At 42.8% G+C, this 16,423-nt stretch overlaps 1 protein-coding gene across 4 annotated transcripts in view; it reads left to right on the top strand.

Moving 5' to 3' along the window:
* vps13c (vacuolar protein sorting 13 homolog C) overlaps positions 1-16,423 on the top strand; it is a 339,816-nt gene that overhangs the window by 221,223 nt on the left and 102,170 nt on the right. For all 4 annotated transcript variants that reach the window (XM_078200207.1, XM_078200204.1, XM_078200205.1 and 1 more), the window contains 7 exons: positions 1,794-2,026; positions 2,869-2,961; positions 4,032-4,397; positions 5,628-5,717; positions 8,041-8,196; positions 9,311-9,575; positions 15,987-16,147. In XM_078200207.1, coding sequence (XP_078056333.1) covers positions 1,794-2,026; positions 2,869-2,961; positions 4,032-4,397; positions 5,628-5,717; positions 8,041-8,196; positions 9,311-9,575; positions 15,987-16,147 — 1,364 coding nt within the window. The remainder of the gene's footprint in view (positions 1-1,793; positions 2,027-2,868; positions 2,962-4,031; positions 4,398-5,627; positions 5,718-8,040; positions 8,197-9,310; positions 9,576-15,986; positions 16,148-16,423) is intronic.

Below are 16,423 nucleotides of genomic sequence, written 5' to 3'. Positions count from 1 at the left end.
TTCCAAATCAGCTGGCAAAGACCTGTTGCAGTTTAGAAACCTATTGGATTGGGTAGAAGGTAGTTTCCTCTGGAGCTTTACCTTTAACTCGCTCACAGGACGTGGGCATCACCAGCAAGCCACGGTTTATTGTGTTTCTGCAAATGCCACCTTGAATGTAAGAGAGTGGTTTGTTAGGCTACTTCAGAGAGCAGTAAGAGTCACCCACATTGGGTTGGAGTCACATATTAGTGCAACTAAGTAAGGAGGGCAGATTTCCATCCCCATAGGACCTAAGTGAACCATATAGCAGTTATAGTCGTCATTACCGATGCCAGTTTTTCATTCTAGATTTGCATAGCGTTTGGGAAGATGGTGGCAGAGTGATAATGTTACGAGACTAGTAATCCAGAGATCCAGGGACAGACAGGGATTCAAATTCCACCACGGACAATAAAATCTGAAATTGAAAGCTAGTCTTCGTAACAAAGACCATGAAACCATCATCAATCGCCACAAAACCCATGCAGTTCACTGCCATCCTTACCAGGTCTAACCCAGAGAGCTACAGTAATTTGGTTTTTACATGCCCTTTGACATTACCAAGCAAGCTTCTCAGTTCGAGAGCAGTTCAGGATGGGCAGTAAATGCTGGCCAATAAACACCAACAACACCCACATCCCATGAGGAAATGAAGAATAATAGAATGAATTTGGCTGTGGTGGGATTTGGATTTGTTCATTTACCCAGATTTATGCCACTGCGTCCTCTCTCTGATATCTTTTTCTTGGATATATTCATTGTTGACGTTGTAACCCAAATATAAAACATCAGCCTGTTCTCTCATGTTCAGCTTCTTTGTAACAACATTATCACCCCAATCCCGTTACCTAGAAATACTGTAAACTGGAAAATGTACAAGTACTGAACAAGCTCTTTTTTTGACTTGTTTTTATTTTTACACGTATGTTCATTCATAATTTGACAACATGGATTCCTATAGAAATGGAATTAAATCTTTTTACAGAATCACTGAGTCATCTAGTGCAGAAGAGGCCCTTCGGCCCATCGAGTCTGCACCAATACGTGAGAAACACCTAAATTACCGACCGAGTCTCATTTACCAGCACTTGACCCTCAGCCTTGAATGTTATGTATCATCCAGATACTTTTTAAAAGATATGAGGCAACCTATGGTGGTCAGCACTGCTGCCTCACAGAGCCAGGGACCCGGGTTCAATTCCAGCCATGGGTCACTATCTGTGTGAAGTATGCACGTTCTCCCTGTGTCTGCATGGGTTTACTCCGGATGCTCCCATTTCCTCCGCAGTCCAAAGAAGTGCAGGTTATGTTGATTGGCCATGCTAAACTGCCCCTTAGTGTCAGGGGGATTAGAGGGGTAAATATGCTGGAGTATGGCCTTGGAGGGATTGTCAGTGCAGGCTCATTGGGCCAAATGGCCTCCTCCTGCACTACAGGGATTCTAACCCACATCCACCACCCTCCCTACCAGGGCATTCCAGACCCTGTGGGTAAAAAGGTTTATCCTCTCGTCCCCGCTAAACCTCCTGCCTCTCATCTTGAACTTGCGCCCTTTTGTGACCGACCCTTCAGCTGAGGCTCACTATCCTGTTGTTTAATCTAGTCCACAGACTGTGTGGATGCTTTACAGAAAAGTTTATCCATCATTTTCTGTTTATATTTCAGACTAAAGTGTAATATGGGACTGCACTATGGAAACTTTATGCATTGCCCAAATGTATATATTTGGCCTCTTGTTATTTGCACTATATTTTGGTTTTATTTTATTCCAGTTGTAAACGCTCCAAGACGAATGATGAATGTGAAAATCCTGGTGATGAATCCGGAAGTTGTGTTTGTGGCAAATCTCTCGAAAGCTGATGCCCCGGCACTCGTTGCTTCCTTCCATTGCGATATCTCGTTAATCACTGAAAAGCATTCTCGAAAGTTGATCGCCCTTGTCAGTGACCTAAAGGTTCTAGCATGTCCTTTCCTACGAGAGAAGAGGGGGACAAATATTACCACGGTGAGAGCAACATCTTTGTCAAAACAACTGGGGAGGCCGTAGCGCAGTGGTATTATCACTGAACTTATAATCCAGAGGCTCACAGCAACATCTGACAACCCCAGTTCAAATCCCGCCACTGCAGATGGGTGAAATTTGAATTCAATAAAAATGTGGAATTAGAAGTCCAGATGACCATGAAACCATTGTCATAAAAACCTGACTGGTTCACTTTAGGGAAGGAAATCTACCGTCCTTACCTGATCTGGCCTAAGTGTGACGACAGATCAATGTGGTTGATTCTCAAATGCCCTCTGAAATGGAACGGGTGGGCAATAAATGCTGACCCAGCCAGTGATGTTCACGTCCCTTAAAATGTTTTTAAAAAAGATGTTGGTATTTTCATACTGGTGTGATTGTCATGCCAGGAGCACCCCCATGCTGACCACTGTCAGCTTGTTCTGGTGAAATTGCAAGGGAATGCTTATTAACTCAGCCTTTCTGTATCTCTGACTATCATTGGTTGGTAAAATCCGTGAACGGGGGCAAAAATCACTTGTCCTGCTGAGGTTCTAGGTCTGAAAGATGCAGAAAGAATTTAACCGGGCAGAAAATGGTCATCAGAAAGAAACATAACAGGCCTGGAACTCTTTTGTGCATTGGTCTGTGTCTCTTCATAGATTTCTTTAATATTACTCTTACTGTAATGTTGCTGACTGTCTTTGATCTATACTGAGCTGCACCGTAGGGATTGTATATGTATATGATTCTATATTCTAGCTCTTCTCGAAAACTACTCTTGAAGTAGCTACGTAAGGCAGTAACTTCGTTGTTAACTATTGTGCTGCATTATATATTTCCAGATATTGCAGCCTTGTTCCATGTTCTTGGACTTCTTGGAGCCCTCAAATGGGCCACAAAATATCAATCTGAAGGTGGAAGAAATAATAGTAAAGGTATGACAATATCCTGGAAGTTATCTTGTGTATTTCCATTTTCACCGTTGTGAATCATGGGCACATGCCTGTCTCCAATATCCTCCCCATGGTGTTGGTGCTTCAGATGTATTATTTCTGATTCCTTAATGAAATAGTTGTAGCTTAGTATATGACTGGACTTTCTGTTACATGTATACATGACTGGGCTTTCTGTTGAATGTATATGACTGGGCTTTCTAATTCTTGTCTATGACTGGTCTTTCTAACACTTGTTTATGACTGGGCTTTCTAATACTTGTCTATGACTGGACTTTCTAATACTTGTCTATGACTGGTCTTTCTAACACTTGTCTATGACTGGGCTTTCTAATACTTGTCTACGACTGGACTTTCTAATACTTGTCTACGACTGGACTTTCTAATACTTGTCTACGACTGGACTTTCTAATACTTGTCTATGACTGGTCTTTCTAACACTTGTCTACGACTGGTCTTTCTAACGCTTGTCTATGACTGGGCTTTCTAATACTTGTCTATGACTGGGCTTTCTAATACTTAAGTAAAGAATATTTGGAGCAATTGAAGAATGATGTATGAGGATAGATTGAGTCGGTTCAGATTATATTTCCTGGGGTTTAGAAGAATGAGGGGGGATCTCACAGAAACCTATAAAATTCCAAGAGAACTAGATAGGGGATATGCAGGAAAGATGTTCCTGACGGTGGGGTCACAGTCTAAGGATACGGGTAAACCATTTAGGACTGAGATGAGAAATTTCTTCACCCAGAGAGTGGCCAGATGTGGAATTTGCTATCATAGAAAGCAGTTGGGGCCAAAACATTGTTCGTTTTCAAGAGGGAGTTCTATACGGGGGGGGGGGGGGGGGGGGGGGGGTTTGGTGGTGGTGGTGGTGAGGGGTGAGGATCAGGCAATTGAGTTGGATGATCAACCATGATCATAATGAATGGTGAAGTAGGCTCAGAGGGCCGAGTGGCCTCCTCCTACTTGTTGTGTTTCTATGAATGATAAAGTTATTTTACTGCTCAGTGTAATGCTTTTTTAGATTAAATGTTTTTCTTTGCTTAAAGGTTTCTCCAATTATTCTCAATACTGTGATGACAATCATGTCAGCGATGACTCCCAAAGTGCAGGAGGTAGAAGCGCAGCAAACAGTTGACCCAGCGACTGACCTCTGGGCCGTGAAAGATGCCTTCAACTCGAATTATTGGTTCCTGGGAGTTGACATGGCCAGTGAAGCAACAGAGATTTACACTGAAGAAAAGCGTGAGAGGACTGGGGAAACCTTCAAAATAGACGTTTCATTAATTCAAGTAACTCTGGAATGTGGGCATGGCCACTGCACGGTTCCTTTACTTCTGACCGAGTCAACGTTTTCTGGAAGAGTGGAAAATTGGACATCGTTTGTCAGTGTTCATTCAGACATGACGCTTGAGGTATTTTCTGCCATTCTGCTTTTTGATAAGCTTACATAACGCAATGATAACTGAAGCAAACATGACTGTTTATATTGTCCTTTACGTGATACCTATGTTAACATTACAATATACACATTGATCAAAATTAGAATAAAGAAAACAGGTGTATTTAAGTAGTGCCATTCACAACCTCAGGACATTCCAAAGTACATCAGAAACAATGCGTACTTATTGTTTTGGAAACACAGCAGCCAATTCGCACATGTTAAGGTCCTATATATAACCAGGTAATCTGTTAACAGCAATGTTGCTCCAAAGATGAACATTGCTAAGATCACTGGGCGAACTTCTCTACTCCTTGTGCAGCAGTAAGAGGACAGCCAGGACCTTTTTGATGTGTAATATTGAAAGGCAGCATCTCTGACAGTATTGTGGCTGCTCTGTAACGTTGCACGTAGCTATAAAATGTTACATGTAAAAATACATCTGGACCTTTCCGTATGACACCTCTGCATTGCCCAATTAAACACTGGCAAGACCAAAGCAATGGCAAATTCTCTACAGAATTTTCATACCCTCACTCCTGGTTTTATCCTCTGTCTGGTTGTTCCTTCAGGTTCAGCATAACACTAAATAATCTCTGTCCTTTTTAACATTGACTTCTTTTTCAAAGTTCACATCCAGTCTAACATCAAGGCTCCTGTTTCTCCTGCAGAATGTTGACCACTTCTTCCTCTTATCTTACCGACATCCCACGTCTTCGTTCTCTCTCGGCTCAATTTCTTTCATTTCTCCTTGTTGACTTTGCCACTTGTTACCTTCCATTTATCCAGAACTCTGCTGCCTCCACCCTGTGCCAGACTTGGTTTTTCTTGTCTACCACAGGTTCCCATTTTCCAATGCGTTGATTTTGAAATAGCTTATCAGTTAATAAAAATCCTCATGGCTACACCTATCTCTACAATATTCTTCAGTCCTGTATTCCACCTCACACTGTGGATTGAGACTGGTGTATGTTCCCTCTCCTCTTGCTTAATTCCACTTTCAGTGATATTTCTTACCTTGCAACATCGTCAATTCATCAAAGGACTTACTCAGCTGTAAAGCACTTTGAGGCATCCTGAGGTTGTAATGGCAATTCGTTCAAACTGTTGTTTTCCACACCTCGTTCACTGAGTATTTCTGGAGAGCTGAGCTACATGTCTTATGAGTAATTGAGTTTCATAATTTTCAACTACTTTGTTTTAGGTCCTTTATTATAATGAACTGAGTGCAGTCTGGGAACCTCTCTTGGAGAAAGTTGCTGGAGGGCTGAAAAGGTGGAGTCTGACATTTCAGGTAAAGAGATATTGTATAGATTGCATCTGTGAACTTTACCAGAGGCAAGCGTAGGCTCCTGAACTCTGGCGCAGATATGATGGGCTTTATGTGTGAGAAATTCTCGATGGTTTCCATAAATTCTCAGTTGTGCTAAGTTAGTGTAACTTCAGTAGAATGATGATTGCAGCAGTGACATCAGAATTCCCATCAGAAGCAATAGTATGCAAAATAGAAAAGAGAAAATAGGTTTAAGCTGAATTCATGTATCTCCTAAAGAAAATTTAAAAAGGTTTTTGCCACTGCTTTTAGCAGCAACAACTTGAGATTTGAACTGGCTTCTAATTCCCATTTCTTTGGTATGTTCAAACATTGAATCCCTGTAGTGCAGAAAGAGGCCATTTGGCCCATTGAGATCACTCCCTCTAGTGACTTCTTTCACCTTTTCGTATCTCTACCCAAACAGTGGAGATACCAAAAACCCAAGGTTCCTTGTCTCCATCCAAATGGATTCTACAATTCCTGAGCCAAGGTCATCTCCAGCTGTTGCACCAACACCATATTTGATTAACAATGCTACCTCTCCACTTTTACCAAGTTTCCTATTCTTGAATGTCAATGTTCAGGACTCAGTACTTGTCCTCCTATGGCCATGTCTCTAATGGCTAACAGATCATGTTTATTTTCTTCAGTGTGCACTATCAATTAATTTACTTTGTTATGAATGCAATGCGCATTCCACTACAGAGCCTTTAGTTTTGTCTTTTTGTGAACTTTGTAACATCTAGCCTTGGCTGATGGTGCATTTTTGGATTATTTTCTCTTTCCTTTCCTGCCATTCTCTGATCCTCATCTCTCAGATTATTGTTTTGCTGTCTTGCCATTACTCTACCCTTGATTTTCTACACCTACTTGAGCTCCTCATTTCCAAGCTTCTCCTTTTATATAGAATCCCTACGGCGCAGGGGGAGGCCATTTGGCCCACTGACTCTGCACCGACCACAAACCCACCCAGACCTTACCCTTAACCCCAAGCATTTTACCCTGCCTATCCCCCTGACACTAAGGGGCAATTTAACATGGCCAGTCCACTAATCGACACATCTTCGGACTGTGGGAGGAAACCAGAGCACCTAAAGCCACGGGAGAATGTGCAAACTCCACACAGGCAGTCACCCAAGACCGGATTTGAACCCGGGCCTCTGGCGCTGTGAGGTAGCAGTGCTAGCCACTGTGTCACCGTACTGCCCCTTATCTCCTCTTCATCCTAAAAGGGATACCTCTTTTATTCTTAAACTGAACCCCCTCATTTTAGATTCTCCCACAAGTTGAAACCTGGAATCTACCCGATTAAATTCCCACAGAATTATTGAAATATATATGTTGAAAACTTGCACAAGTTTAAGTTTTAGTGTCACAAGTAGGCTTATATTAACACTGTAATGAAGTTACTGTGAAAATCTCCTAGTCGCCGCACCCTGACGTCTGTTTGGGTACACTGAGGGAGAATTTAGCATGGCCAATGCACCTAACCAGCATATCATTCGGACTGTGGGAGGAAACCCACGCAGACATGGGGAGAACGTGCAGACTCCGCACAGACAGTGACCCAAGCTGGGAATCGAACCTGGTTCCCTGGCACTGTAAGGCAGCAGTGCTAACCACTGTGCCACAGTGCCGCCCAAAGCGACAACAGCAATTCATAAGCAGTTGCAAACTGGAAATTATGTTTTAAACATATGCTCCTGAAATGTCCTATTCTGGCACTTTTGTTTCCCCATTTGTTTTTTTGCTTCTTCTTAAATAGACCGTTTGCAATATTTTGCTCTGTGATAAACTGGAAAATTTGCATTACAACTTGGAGTCAGACAGCAAGTGTGGACATAAATTCTTATTAACATGCTGCTTTCTTTCTTTACAGTAGCATGTCAGGCCTGAATGTAAAACCTCCCTTATTCCTGCAACATGCTGGTGATGTCCACTTCTCGGTATTTAAGTTTTGCTTTACGCTGCAGTTTTGCACTGGCGTTTTGTTTTATCACTGCTCGAGTCGATGACTTTTTTCCCCCCCTCTGCTTCCATGCCGACACAATGAGTGACAGTCTTCACGCCCCTCTGATTTCAAACATTTGCATTATCTGATGATCATGTTTGATATGGATGCTTCAGGTTTTCAAATCCGCCAGATTAATTTGTAGGTTTGTCAAAGCTGAATTATTACGCTGAGGGCTGAGCTTTATGGCAGTATAATAGAAGAAACTGGGGGCGGAATATTTCTGGCAAATATTCTTTCCAAAATGCTGTGCCATATTGGGTTACATGTATCTGTGTTTAATGCATTTAGATGAAAACCAACATGGGCCTGGACAAAGCTCTCGTTCCAGGGGATGATTTACTTCAAATTCCTGACCCGCAGACTGCCATCACCATCTCTTCAAAGGACATATTGAATATCACTGTATCCAAATGCAGTTTGAACGTTCTCAATGTCTTAGCTCAGGTAACAATGCAAACATATATGTTAAGATCCAGGCCAGAAACTCCAAGGTGTTTTGAGAACTTAGCCTAGACCCTAAGTTTTTTTACATTTGAATTTGGCACGGGTGAGTATAAGATGTTTCACTCCAGGTATGATTCAAGTGACCCACTAGGAAGCTTTTATCCAACAAAGTTTATTTAATAACACAGTTAAACTATAATTAAAAAAGCATAACTTTTACCAATTACAAGATTCAGTGCATGATACAGTATAAACCTATAACAACTGGCTATCTATGTTGTTCCAAGTCAAATATCATTCCATAGTCATATGCCCATTTCTAGACTTGGCACAAAAAGCAAGTATGCTCACGTGATGTTGGCCTTTCAGCTTTTTAACACCTGCCGTGAATTGGTCCTTTGAATGCTGGATTAAATCTCTGAGGCTTTCCAGGACTGGAACTTTCAGCATGCCTCTAAAGAGGGAGAGGCAGAGACAGTGATTCTGTCTCAAGTCCAAACAACATCTGAGAAAAATGAAACATTAGACTTTTCTGTGGAAAAGAACTGACCCCAGGCATCCCCTGACCTGTCGATCACCTCCAAATCAAACTCCACTCAACAATCCCCAAACTCCAGGACACTGCATTAATCTAGATTAAAAATACACATGATATCCATTGTGTTGCTTCAGCCACAATTAGAGGACACCAGTTACAGACATCACAGCACCCATAAAATCTTGCAAAGGAACATGATTAAAATACATTTCTTAAAGGCACAGTAGCGTCACACATATATAAAATAGGAGCAGAAATATATAAGAATTCTGATACTTTTAAAATCCTGTTTTTATTAAGGGATTTTTCAAAACTTAATTTCTCAGTGAATTATCCAGTTTCAAAGTAAGTAATTCAGTTCCCAATTGGGGTGTTAAGATGATCACCGATGCAGGAGTGGGAAAGGGAAGGTGGAGAATGGCTGATTATGATTCGGAAAGAGAGAACAGTTTGCCAGAACCTATTTTGATATTCTGGGGAGGGGAGAGATAAATTGACAAAAGCAATTCCAGAAATACAAGTCTGTCTCTTTTCAATGTAGCAAATATTTGTCTGAAATGTGTGACTTTACTGCAGGCATATTCAGCGGGGACTGCTTCAACATTTGATTATTCGCTGAAGGACCAAGTTCCGTACACCCTGAAAAATGCACTGGGCATCCCTTTGGTTGTGCACCACCCTAAAAATCTGTGTGTCATCGGTTTATCCCCTGAGCAGAAACTTCATCAGCTGGAAGCAGGACAGATACTGGAACTGGATTATGTGGCTGTACAACCCAGAAATCGGGGGAAACTTTCTGTGTTGGAAAGACAAGAAAGTAACCTTTTTACTTTAACAATAAGTAAGTTGAGTGATGAGAGCGAATTCTTACTTGCAATCATCACCTGCAAGTTCCTGCCTAAGCCATACACCATCCTGACTTGGAAATATATCACCATTCCTTCACTCTCGCTGCGTCCAAACCCTGGAACTCCCTCCCTAACAGCACTGTGGGTGAGCTGCACCACATGGACTGCAGCGGGTTCAAATCGGCGACACACCACCATCTTCTTGAGGGGTAATTAGGGATGGGCAATAAAGTTGGCCTAACCAGCGATGTCCACATCCCTTGAACGAAGAAAATAAAATGGCAGAGCAGAAACATTTTCCTATCTGGATTATGCAGAAAATGCTCAAGTGAATGTGTTTGTAAACTGCCAGGAATAATGCACCTCATTTTCCCTATAATGATTGAGACTATTTCTCCGTGATACCCAATTCTAAACCTAATGTAGTTGACAATGAAGCTGATGTTTTTGCCACTGCTTTTAGCAGCAACAACTTGAGATTTGGACTGGCTTCTAATTCCCATTTCTTTGGTACGTTCAAACATTGAATCACTGTAGTGCAGAAAGAGGCCATTTGGCCCATTGAGTCTGCACCGACAACAATCCCACCCAGGCCCTATTCCCGTAACCCCATGCATTTACCCTGCTAACCTTCCTGACACTAAGGGGCAATTTAGAATGGCCAATCAACCTAACCCGCACATCTTTGGTGTGTGGGAGGAAACCCACGCAGACACAGGGAGAATGTGCAAACTTCACACAGACAGTCACTTGAGGCTGGAATTGAACCCGAGCCCCTGGCGCTGTGAGGCAGCAGTGCTAACCAGTGCCACCGTGAAAGAGATCAGCTGGTTCTGAAGATGGATTGGCCGGAAGAAAATGCCCCTTAGTCCCAGAATGTGTAGGTTAGATGGATTAGCCAGACGAAATGTGTGGGATTATGGGGATAAGGCAGGGGAGAGCCTGAATAAAATATGAGTTGATGCAGACTCAATGGGCTGAGTGGGCTCTTCTGTACTTTAGGGATTCAAGATTTTATGGAGCCTGGCCTTGCTACAGGCATTTCCAGCAGGAACTGCTCCAACTTTTGACTATTCGCTGAAGGGTCAAATTCTGGACACCTTAAAAAATGTGCATTAGAAATGGTGCAAGTAAACATCATGACCCTCTGAGACAAATCAGAACCAGTCCAGTGATCTCATGGATGAGAACATTTCCTGTTCTGAACCACAGCATACACTTTGTGGCAATGTGGTATTTTACGCTGAGATTATAAACTGTCTTGCTATTGAGATAAGTTGATGTCCAATATGGAGGACTTTGGTAAACCCAAAACTGACCTTTCACTATTAAAATAGAAATGTAGACATTATAGATTATTACAGAGAGATGCAAACATTATAGTGTAGTATTAATGGGGGACTTTAATTACCTGAATGTAGACTGGGACAGCTGTAGTGTAAAGGGCGGAGAGGGAAAAAAAGTTCCGAGATTGTGTTCAGGAAAATTTTCCACAGCAATTTGTGTCCAGTCCAACAAAAAAGGATGCACTAATGGACCTGGCTCTTGGCAATGAAGTGGGCCAAGCAGATCAAGTGAGAGCGGGGGAATGTTTAGGAGACAGTGATCATTGTATCATATGGTGTAGGATGATGATAGAAAAGGAAAATAAGCAATCCAGAGTAAAATTAATGAACTGCAGTGAGGCAAGAACGGAGTTGGGCCGGTTAGACTGGAATGAAAGGTTGGCGGGAACTGAACAATGGGCTATCTTCAAAACAAAAATGGTCCAAGCACAGTCAAGATATGTTCCCTTAAAAGCGAATGGTAGGGCAAACTAATCTAGTGCTCCCAAGATGAAAACAAAGAGGAAATGAAGAAAAAGTGTGTTTATGACAGCTGTCAGGTAGAAAATACAGTTGAGAACCAAGAGAAATATAGAAGGGTCAGAGGCGAGGTGAAAAAGCTGATTTAGAGAAGCAAAGAGGGATTATGAGAAAGGGCTGACAGCTAACCTATTGAGGAATCCCAATGCATTCAGTAGGCATATAGATGGTAAAAGGAAGAGTTGGGCTGATTAGCAACATCAAAGGGGATTTACACATGGGGGTAATGGGCATGGCAGAGGTATTAAATGAATACTTTACCTAGGAGGTAGATGCTCTCAAGGACATGGAGACATAGAACATAGAACATTACAGCGCAGAACAGGCCCTTCGGCCCACGATGTTGCACCGACCAGTTAAAAAAAAAAACTGTGACCCTCCAACCTAAACCAATTTCTTTTCGTCCATGAACCTATCTACGGATCTCTTAAATGCCCCCAAACTAGGCGCATTTACAACTGATGCTGGCAGGGCATTCCAATCCCTCACCACCCTCTGGGTAAAGAACCTACCCCTGACATCGGTTCTATAACTACCCCCCCTCAATTTAAAGCCATGCCCCCTCGTGCTGGATTTCTCCATCAGAGGAAAAAGGCTATCACTATCCACCCTATCTAAACCTCTAATCATCTTATATGTTTCAATAAGATCCCCTCTTAGCCGCCGCCTTTCCAGCGAAAACAATCCCAAATCCCTCAGCCTCTCCTCATAGGATCTCCCCTCCATACCAGGCAACATCCTGGTAAACCTCCTCTGCACCCTCTCCAAAGCCTCCACATCCTTCCTGTAATGTGGGGACCAGAACTGCACACAGTACTCCAAGTGCGGCCGCACCAGAGTTGTGTACAGTTGCAACATAACGCTACGACTCCTAAATTCAATCCCCCTACCAATAAACGCCAAGACACCATATGCCTTCTTAACAACCTTATCTACTTGATTCCCAACTTTCAGGGATCTATGCACACATACACCTAGATCCCTCTGCTCCTCCACACTATTCAAAGTCCTCCCGTTAGCCCTATACTCAACACATCTGTTATTCCTACCAAAGTGAATTACCTCACACTTCTCCGCATTAAACTCCATCCGCCACCTCTCGGCCCAACTTTGCAACCTGTCTAAGTCTTCCTGCAAACTACGACACCCTTCCTCACTGTCTACCACACCACCGACTTTGGTGTCATCAGCAAATTTGCTAATCCACCCAACTATACCCTCATCCAGATCATTAATAAATATTACAAACAGCAGTGGCCCCAAAACAGATCCCTGAGGTACACCACTTGTAACCGCACTCCATGATGAATATTTACTATCAACCACCACCCTCTGTTTCCTATCCGCTAGCCAATTCCTGATCCAATTTCCTAGATCACCCCCAATCCCATACATCTGCATTTTCTGCAGAAGCCTACCATGGTGAACCTTATCAAACGCCTTACTAAAATCCATATATACCACGTCCACTGCCTTGCCCCCATCCACCTCCTTGGTCACTTTCTCAAAAAACTCAATAAGGTTAGTAAGGCACGACCTACCTGCCACAAAACCATGCTGACTATCACCTATCAATTCATTACTCTCCAAATAACTATAAATCCTATCCCTTATAATTTTTTCCAACATCTTGCCGACAACAGAAGTGAGACTCACCGGTCTATAATTCCCGGGGAAGTCTCTGTTCCCCTTCTTAAACAATGGGACAACATTCGCTAACCTCCAATCTTCTGGTACTATACCAGAGGCCAACGACGACCTGAAGATCAGAGCCAGAGGCTCTGCAATCACTTCTCTTGCCTCCCAGAGAATCCTTGGATAAATCCCATCCGGACCAGGGGATTTATCTATTTTCAGACCCTCCAGAATATCCTGCACATCCTCCTTATCAACTGTAATACTGACAGACAAGGAAACTCTGTCCTTCGAAGGGTACAAAATTAATAAGGAGGAAGCGTTGAGTGGACTGTCGGGATTGAAAGTTGACGAGGCACCGGGACCGGATGAGATGCATCCAAGGATATTGAAGGAAGTGAGAGTGGAAATTGCAGGGAGGTGCCAGAGGATTGAAGAATTGTCAACAGATCCTTAAAGGTGGCAGCACAGGTGGAGAGGGTGGTGAAGAAGGCATATGGCATGCTTGCCTTTATTGGACGGGGCATAGAGTATAAAAGTTGGCATATGATGTTGCAGTTGTATAGAACGTTGGTTAGGCCACATTTGGAATACTGCGCCCAGTTCTGGTCGCCACACTACCAGAAGGACGTGGAGGCTTTGGAGAGAGTACAGAAAAGGTTTACTAGGATGTTGCCTGGTATGGAGGGTCTTAGCTATGAGGAGAGATTGGGTAAACTGGGGATGTTCTGCCTGGAAAGACGGAGGATGAGGGGCGACCTAATAGCGGTATATAAAATTATGAAGGGCATAGATAGGGTGAACAGTGGGAAGCTTTTTCCCAGGTCGGAGGTGACGAACACAAGGGGTCACGGGTTCAAGGTGAGGGAGACAAGGTTCAACACAGATGTCAGGGGGACGTATTTTACACAGGGGGTGGTGGGGGCCTGGAATGCACTGCCAAGCAAGATGATTGAGGCGGACACGCTGGGATCGTTTAAGACGTATCTAGATCGCCACATGAACAGACTGAATAGTGGGATACAAACGAATGGTCTAGTTGGGCACATGAGCAGCGCAGGCTTGGAGGGCCTGTTCCTGTGCTGTATTGTTCTTTGTTCTTTAAATGTTACACCCCTGTTCAAAAGGAGTTGTAAGGATAAGCCCAAGCAATTACAGACCAGTTTGTTTAACATCAGTATTGGACAAGCCTCGAGAAACACTTATTTGGGATAGAATTAGTAGTCACATGGAAAAATGTGTGTTGATTAGGAGGAGCCAACATGGATTTCTAAAGGGGAAATAGTGTGTCACTAACTTGCTGCAGTTTCTTGAGGAGATATCAGAAAGGGTTGATGAGGGTAATGCTGTTGATGTAGTGTACATAGACTGTCAGAGGGCATTCTATACAGTGCCACACAACAGACTAGTGAGAAAAGTTATAGCCCATGGAATAAAAGGGACAGTGGCAACTTGGATACAAAATTAACTGAATAATAGGAAGCAGAGAGTAATGGTCAATGGATATTTTTCAGGCTGGAGGAAGGTTTGTAGTGGTGTTCCCCAGGAGTTGGTGTTGGGACCCTTGCTTTCCTTTATCAAGATCTTTGGTGTGCAGGGAATAATTTCAAAATTTGCAGATGATACAAATCTTGGAAGTATTATAAACTGTCAGAAGGGCAATGTAGAACTCAAAAGGACATAGACAAGTTGGTGGAGTGGACAGATAGGTGTCAGGTGAAGCTCAAAGCAGAGAATTATGAAGTGATGCATTTTGGTTGGAAGAATGTGGGTAGACAATATAAAATAAGGGGTAAAATTCTTAAAGTGGTGTAGGAGCAGAGGGACCTGAGTGTTTATATGCATAGATCATTGAAGGTGGGACTGTGGCTTTATTAATAGAGGCATGGAGTGCTAGAGCATAGAGGTAATGCTGAATTTATACAAGACACTATTTAGACCTCAGCTGGAGTATTGTGTACAATTCTGGGTACCCACACTATAGGAAGGATGTGAACGCATTGGAGAGAGTGCAGAAGTTTCCAAGAATGGTTCCAGGGATGAGAAACTTCAGTTCTGAAGATAGATTGGAAAAGTTGGGACTGTTGTCCTTGGCGAGAAGAAGGGGAAGAGGAGATTTGATAGAGATGTTCAAAATCATGAGGGGGCTGGACAGAGAGACGAGGGAAAAACTGTTCCTGCTGGTAAAAAGGATCAATAACGAGAGGGCACAGATTGAAAGTGATTTACAAAGGAAGCAAATGTGATTACGGAAAAAAATGAGTGGTTCAGGTCTGGAATGCTCTGCCTGGAGGTGTGGTGGAGACAGATTATAGTCGAGGCTTTCGAGAAGGCCTTAGATGATGATTTGAATAGAAACGATGTGCAGGGGTACGGGGGAAAAGGCAGGGGAATGGCACTAAGTAATGATGTTTGTTTGGAGCGCCATTGCAGACACGATGGGCTGAAGGGTCTCCTCCTGCAGTGTAAAAGGATAATTGTATTAAATTGCTTAAATAGCTTTGGAATATATCATGCCCCAAATGGGCAGGTGAACTAAGAATTGTTTAATAAACGGAGGTGAGAGACATTTCTTCACCCAAATAGCGGTGAGCCTGTGGAATTCATTACCACAGGAAGTAGTTGATGCCAAAACATTGAATGTATTCAAGAGGCAGCTGGATATAGCACTTGGGGCGAATGGGATCAAAGGTTATGGGTAGAAAGCAGGATTAGGCTATTGAGTTGGACAATCAACCATAATCGCAATGAATGGTGGAGCAGGCTCGAAGGGCCAAATGGCCTCCTCCTGCTCCTATCTTCTATGTTTCTAATGTATTAACACCCCTCAACTTGTACATGAATCTAACGACGCTGTGATGTAATTGTGTTTTGCATTAAATAAATTCAATTTTATTTCACCAGTGCCACGTGATTATACAGAAGTAGCAAATATTCCTGTTACTAAGCCAGGTCGACGTCTGTATAATGTCCTCCGCCCTGGCAGTGAACATTCAGTGTCACTTTTAACCCAGATAGATGTTGTGGAAGGTGATAAAAGAATTATCATCCGATCCCCTCTCCAGGTAATTGAACTTTTCTTCAATCTATTCACTGTTGCTTTCTGTCAGTACGCATTGTTACCAACACTGACAGCATTGATTGTCTGAAAAATCCTGTTGTTTCAGTAATTGACTTTAATCAAGTGACCACACTGAGCAGTGCATTTTTAAAAAATACATTAATGGGACATGGGCGTCGCTGGCTGGCCAGCATTTATTGCCCATCCCTAGTTGCCCTTGGAGGGTAGTTGAGAGCCAACCACATTGCTGTGGCTCTGGAGTCACATGTAGGCCAGACCA

Source organism: Mustelus asterias, chromosome 29 (genome assembly GCF_964213995.1).
Source record: "Mustelus asterias chromosome 29, sMusAst1.hap1.1, whole genome shotgun sequence".
Classification (NCBI taxonomy): Eukaryota; Metazoa; Chordata; class Chondrichthyes; order Carcharhiniformes; family Triakidae; genus Mustelus; species Mustelus asterias.
Note: the sequence above shows the minus strand (reverse complement) of the source record. Positions and strands in the feature narration are given on the sequence as shown.